This window comes from Staurois parvus, unplaced genomic scaffold, assembly GCF_062004578.1.
Source record: "Staurois parvus isolate SC_StPar_1 unplaced genomic scaffold, SC_StPar_1.0 ptg000291l, whole genome shotgun sequence".
Taxonomy (NCBI): domain Eukaryota; kingdom Metazoa; phylum Chordata; class Amphibia; order Anura; family Ranidae; genus Staurois; species Staurois parvus.
The window spans coordinates 8200001-8206894 of NW_028318087.1; the positions used below are offsets into that span (position 1 = coordinate 8200001).

The 6894-nt window shown below is 46.4% G+C and overlaps 1 protein-coding gene across 2 annotated transcripts in view; it reads right to left on the reverse strand.

The window, feature by feature from the left end:
* The window catches only part of LRMDA (leucine rich melanocyte differentiation associated), a 1105225-nt gene extending 1098551 nt beyond the window's left edge, over positions 1-6674 (reverse strand). For both annotated transcript variants that reach the window (XM_089682571.1, XM_089682570.1), the window contains exon 1: positions 6543-6674. In XM_089682571.1, coding sequence (XP_089538697.1) covers positions 6543-6632 — 90 coding nt within the window. In that variant the 5' untranslated portion in view covers positions 6633-6674. The remainder of the gene's footprint in view (positions 1-6542) is intronic.
* Positions 6675-6894: the final 220 nt, after the last annotated feature.

Genomic DNA, 6894 nt, shown 5'->3' on the forward strand with positions numbered 1-6894 from the left:
GGCTGAGCTGCAGCTCCCTGTCTCCCCTCCTCCAATCACAGAGCACCTTGTATTCAGTGAAAAGAATACAAGAGGTAACAGCTGCAGGGGATGATCTGATGGAGGTGACTCAAGCACAGTTCTTAGGTGGAGGTGGGGTAGGCTTGCCTGAATAAATGAGTTTTCAAGGATCCTCTAAAGGCGGACAGGGTAGGAGCTACCCGAACATACTGGGGCAGGGAGTTCCAGAGGATTGTAGAGACTCAGGAAAAGTCCTGGAGGCAAGCGTGGCAGGAGGTAACAAGGGAACTGGAGAGCAGGAGGTCTTGAGAGGAGCGGAGAAGACAGTTTGGGCTATATCTGCAGATGAGGTTGGTGATATAGCTGGGGGCGATGTTGTGGATGGCCTTTGTATGTTGTGGTTAGTGCTCTGAATTTCATACATTGGGCTAGTGGAACCCAATGAAGGGATTGGCAGAGAGGGGCAGCAATCACGGATCGGTTAGTAAGATGTATTAGTCTAGCAACAGCATTCACAATAGACTTAATGGGGGATAGCCTGTGAATTCTGGAAACGTTTAGGAGGTTGAGGTGGTGAGATTTAGCCAGTGATTGGATGTGGGGGCTGAAGGAGAGGTCTGGGTCTAGGATTACACCTAGCACCTTGGCATGTGTGGAGGTAAAGCCATGGGCAGGTGATCGGGGAGGAGGATACATTACAAGTTCAGTTTTAGAAAGTTTTACATCTATTGCCCCTGCATTTTACTACAAGTCGGAGTGAATGCAGCCTAAGTTTCAGTGTCAGATGCACAGCATTTACTGTAGTATGAGGGAGTAATGAAGCTAAAAGGTGGCCATACACGGACTGTAGGCTGAACCAAAAAAAAGATTGAACAGATTCCTCCATCCATTCTACACAGCTCCTTCAATTTTTCAAAGAATATCAGGATGGAGGGAGCTGACAGTGCTAAAATTTTCACAATGTACAGCCAGATCAACAGTTTTAGCAAATGCAGTAACAGCCACACGTGGGGTACACAAAACTTTTAGGTCCAGAGAACCAGAAAAGGAGGCAGTTCTTTTCTGGGGGGTTTTTTCGGATGCAGTTCTTTTCCATTTTTTCTTTTTTGGACCTGAGTGGACCCCAGGTTAGGCGGGTGTAAGGTCTCGTTTATATGGGATGATTTGAACCATGCACCCACACAAGGATACACAAGCATTCTTATGTGGGTTCCCATTGATTTCTACTGGGACACAGCAGGTTTACGGACACAGCAGCTACTCCCAATATTACATCCATATGGGTTGTGAGTGTGTTTGGGGCTGTGCACCAGTATGGATGTCACATTGGGAGCAGCGGCTGTGTCCGTGCAGTCACAATGCCCCAACAGACAACAATGGGACTGTTAGCAAGGGGATGCATGCAGCACCAGTGCATTACCATGCTAGTAAAACATGGCCCTCCACGGGGCATAGATTGAATTGCCCTGCGTGAACACGGTGTAAACAGACTCAAGTTTGTTTACATCAGCCTACCCATAGAGCTGCATGGAGCTTCAGATCCATCTGAAAAAATGGACAGACAGACCTGATCTGAAACCAAGTGTAAAAGGGCCTTTAGTGAAATGAATGGTTTGTTTGAATCAGCTTGGCCCAAACAAACTATTTAAACTTCACTAAAACCTGATGATTAGCTTTAAGGTTCCTTTCACATGAGCAGTCCATTTTTCTGGCAGACCCAATCAGACCCTCTAATCGCCTTTATGGAGTGGCGGATGTAAACAGCCTTGTGCCCATTTACACCTACCTACTTCCAATCTGATCCAATCTGGCAAAATCAAACAGAAGAGATCTGTTCCCCTCTATCTGGGCAGATCGAATCGGAGGGCAGTCGGGTATAAATGGACAGTCGGTCCGTTTACATCCTACTGCCCATAAAGCAGCATGGCCTGTGTCCGTGTCCGCTCTGCATGGACCGGTCATCCTCCTGCTTTGCTTGGCTCAGCAGGGGATCAGCAGACAGATCCCCTGTTGAGAAAAATGGATCTGTCCTGTGTGAAAGGGGCCAAAGTCAAACTCTGGTATAAAGGAGAATACAGGAACAGGAAAAAGCTCCTCTAAGTGTAGACTCACTGACAATTTTATTGGATCACAAAGTAGGCAACTCATATTAAAAACAAACATATAGGCTCACCAGAAAACATCAACGGGAGAGGATTCCCAACTCCTTAGGGGGAACACCGCAGATCTTGGTGTGTGCCGCTGTCTCAAGATTAGGAAGCCAGCTTAGAACCCTCCACCTTCTGGAAAATGAGGGCTAGAGCGCACCGTGGACCGCAGTGCTAGTGTGATGACGTCCCCAGTGAAGAAAGCAATGATGCCTGTAATGGGCATGCGTGCCCCTTTGTCAGTTTAACAGAAACGCATTGCTTTCTTCCCTGTGACGTCATTATGCCAGCAACAAACTCTAGTCATTTTACAAGCGGAAACAAGAGTAAACTACAACAACAAAAGAAAAATTTGGGCCTCCAAGAGCTTTTTGCCATAATTTGTAGGAATGCAGAGCATACATCACCAGGGAAGATTTCTGAGCATGCACGATGCCTGTACGGGCATGCACGCTCCTTTGTCAAGATGACTAAGGAGCGCACATGGTCATAAACCCATCGCTTTCTTCCCTGGTGAAATCATTACACCAGCACCAAACTCTAGCCATTTTGATATGGTGAAGGGTACAAGAGAAAACAAGAGTAAACTGCAACAACAAAAGGAAAATGTGGGCCTCCGGGAGCTTTGTGCCATAAATTGTAGGAATGCACAGCAAACTGGCAGACAACGCTCCCCTCAATCACTAATGCTATCAATTTCTTCTGGGTTCTGAGTCTTCAGCCTCTTGATTGGCTGGCTCAGGCCTCATTCACACGACCAGCAGTGATCCGCGTTTTTCTGCACTGGATAACCGCAGGTCACTGCAATTGTTTTATGTGTGCCTCAGTCACACTGCAGTGCTGGTGTCATGTGCAGTGTGGTGGGTGAATGCAGCATGTCTGAATTTTTCGCAGTGCACTGTATGGCATTGTACAGCAGCGCAATGCATTTTGCTGCTGTGCGGTGACAGGAATAAAGTGTCATTACGTGATACTTCAAATAAAAATAAGAAAATAAAAAAGTACGTAGTACAATGCGCTGAACCATGCATCACACCCTAAGGCCTCTTCACTTGTAACATCACTACAAACTTGCTTTTTTTGTGTGATGTACATAGGGCAACTTAATCATTTTAATGGGCTGCCCTACGAGCAATAAATGCAGCAAAGTAGCTCATGGAGCTTTTTACCACACTCAAATTTATGAGTTTTTGCACACGGCAACACATGCTTGCCGGTTTTTGGGTTCCATTAACAATGAATGGCGCCACAGATGTGACACGTTTTAGTGCATTTTTGTAAATGTATGCACAAATGCACGATTTTGCACACATTTACAAAATACGCAGGTGTGAGTAGAGCCTAATGGAAGCAGCACTGTCACTAGTCCCCATGGTAAAATGTTGTGTTCTAGCATGCAGGGTTATGTGAGTCTGGCCTTATGACAGAAGAGACATACACAATCACTGTTATTGTAGAAACACTCTCTGTCAGAGTTGTTGTTCTTTAACCCCTTCACGCCTAAGGGTAAAACAAATCTAAATGACTGAGCACACTTTTGTAACGTTGACATGTGTTAGTAAAACCGTACATATCATCACAACTACTTTGTACATCCAGGTGAATTATACCGCGTTTTTTTCAGGACAAATTGGGCTTTCATTTGGTAAATGGTAATGGATAGCTCCTGATTTTTTTTTTTATTATCAAAGGAAAACTGGCCCAAAATAGTAAAAAAAAAATATTTTTTTTAATTTAGTTTTTTAGTTTTATTTAGCTGTGTGTTTCTTGTTACTACCATAACCTACCACCAAAGAACAACCCAAAATAAATTCTCCAGCTCTTGATGATCGCAGCGATACCATATATGTGTATGTTATTTGTTGTTTGTACCCGTAGTACAGCCCAGAAACAATAGTGCACATTTTGTTTTTGTCTTTTTTATTACCTAAAACACACTGACACCAACTGACACTGATACCAAATATTCTTTTAAATCCTGACCTTTGACTCTGACCTTGACCCAAACACTAACCCTGGCACTGAAATAGATCCTTGATCTAGGTATTTTTTCATATTTGTTTATTTATTTATCTTTTTTTTTTACAAACATTTTTTTTCCCCCCTCTATGCCAGGAGTTAGAGATACAACGTATCTCTCTCCTCCATTCATAGAGAGAAAAAAAAACAAGGGGGCTAGGCTGTACAGTGACTGATCACTGTGATAGGCAATCAGAGGCTATCACAGTGATTATGGGACCTTGAATCGGGGGCCCCGGGTCCCAATCGTTAGAACGGGACCCAGTGCTCTCAGTGACACTGCGGTCTCTGTGCTGGGAGGGCGCCACACGGCGCACTTCCAGCACAAAGATAGGTACTCAAATATGTGGCCCCACAGAAAAAAGCCCAGTTCTGTGAGGCCGCATATTTGTGTTACAGGGTTAATGTATTTACTTCCACTTTCAGATTTTTTTTTTTACCACCTCAACACAGGGCACGTTTACCCCTTTACTGCCCACAGCCAATTTTCAACTTTCAACGCTGTTGCATTTGAAACAACACTGTACCCAAAAAGAAATTTGCAGCATTTTTTTAGACAGATGGAGCCTTCTTTTGGTGGTATTTATTCACCGCCAGGGTTTTATTTTTTCCTAAACAAATGGAAAAAGGCCAACATTTTTTAAATCAAAGACATATTTCTAAGTTTCTGTTATAAAATTTTGTAAATAAGTCATTTTTGTTTTTCACTAATATGCGCTGATGAGTCTGCACTGATGGGCACTGATGAGGCTGCACTGATGTGAACTGATGGGCACTGATGGGGCTACACTGATGTGAACTGATGGGCACTGATGAGGCTGCACTGAAGGGCACTGATGGGACTGCGCTGATGGGGCTTCACGATGTGAACTGATGGGCACTGATGGGGCGGCACTGATGTGAACTGATGGGCACTGATGAGGCTGCACTGATGTGAACTGATGGGCACTCATGAGGCTGCACTGAAGGGCACTGATGGGACTGCGCTGATGGGGCTTCACGATGGGCACTGATGAGACTGCACTGATGTGAACTGATGGGCACTGATGTGAACCGATGGGCACTGATGGGGCTGCACTAATGTGAACTAAAGGACACTGATGAGGCTGCACTGAAGGGCACTGATGGGACTGCGCTGATGGGGCTTAACTGATAGGCACTGATGAGACTGCACTGATGAGCACTGATGTGAACTGATGGGCACTGATGAGGATGCACTAATTTGAACTAATGGACACTGATGAGGCTGCACTGAAGGGCACTGATGGGACTGCACTGATGAGACCGCACTGATGGGCATTGATGTGAACTGATGGGCACTGATGCGGAGGCACTAGATGTCCTCCCAGAACTGGAAAGCCGTGCTGTAGCGGTCTTTTGGCTATAACATAGTTGGCAAATGGTTAATTTACATCATCTGTGTCCCCAAGGGAAATATTTCTTTTCACTTCCTGTTCCAGAACCACAGCAGTAAGTAAGAAAATTCTCACCTCTGTCAACTGTCACCAAAAAAGTTCAAAAAGTGGTTGACAACCATCCAATGTCCACCCCATGACCACCAGTTCGGAGACAGGAAGGGACAGTGACTCTCCCTAGTGAGCAGCAATAAAAAAAATCCGCTTTTCGGGCCAGTCCACACTGGAACCTGTGCTTTCTGGTTCTGACAATCCATGAAATGCCAAATGTACTGGATTGAGAGAAAAGTAGTTCAAGTGTGGCTTTTTCAGCTCACCATGCGGTCTGGTGGTCACAAATGTCCAGTATTTGGGAGACATGTTTGGGGCGCCATTAGCAGCATGTGATTCGTCTTGCAAGGGCAGCGCACTCATGTAGGAAAACATACATGGAACACGCCTTCCCAGCACTGTGCTCCAGTGGGGGCCATGTCTGAGGCAGGGTGGGAACTCCTGGCAGTTTATGGAGGGTTTTTGCCATCTCCCCTGTAGCCAAAATAGGATGTGAGAGAAAATCCCCTCGAAAGTGAGAGAATCCCTGGCTGGTTGACACCAGGACTAGTGTCCCCAATGGAAGATTTCCCTTCTCCTCCTGTTCTGGTGACAACCCACTTTCAATGATAGGGTTAGGGGGTATCCCTACACATGCCAGGGTCCTAATTCCTCTACACTGACATAAAAGAAAACTTTTGCCTTCAGTTCTCCTTGTAATAAAGTCAATGAGAGAAGTGTGTGAGAGGAGCCCTGTGCCCTCAGCACCCTGTGTAATACTTCACAAACTCTTCTCCCCTCACAGGCAGCCAGCTATCCCTGTGATAGTGAGGAAATGAGCTCACCATGAGGGCCCCTCACACAACACTGTCCTATACAGGTATCTCCAGGGCTCCGCCCCGGGTGACGTCACATCCTCCCCACCACTCACCTGGGCGCCGGTCACCGTCTCCCCGTCGTGCTCTGACATGCTGTCGCAGTGTCGCTGTGTGTAGCCCGGTTCCGGGAGCTGCGCACGCATCTACCGCCTCGTACCGGCAAATACAAAACCCCGGGCAGCTGACTGTCACTGCCGGGTCACGTGGTGCTGCCTTTAATGAGGAAAGCACGTGATGGTGTGTGAGAGCCGGGCACGGGGTGTGCGCGCCTCATTACTCTCAGTGGGCATCTCCATTCCTCCCCTCATACGGTATTTTGTGTGCCGCCATAGTCCCATGGGAGTATCTAGGGGACTCGGCCATGGGGGGACGGTTTCCTCTCCTGTGTGTCCCTCTCACACAGTT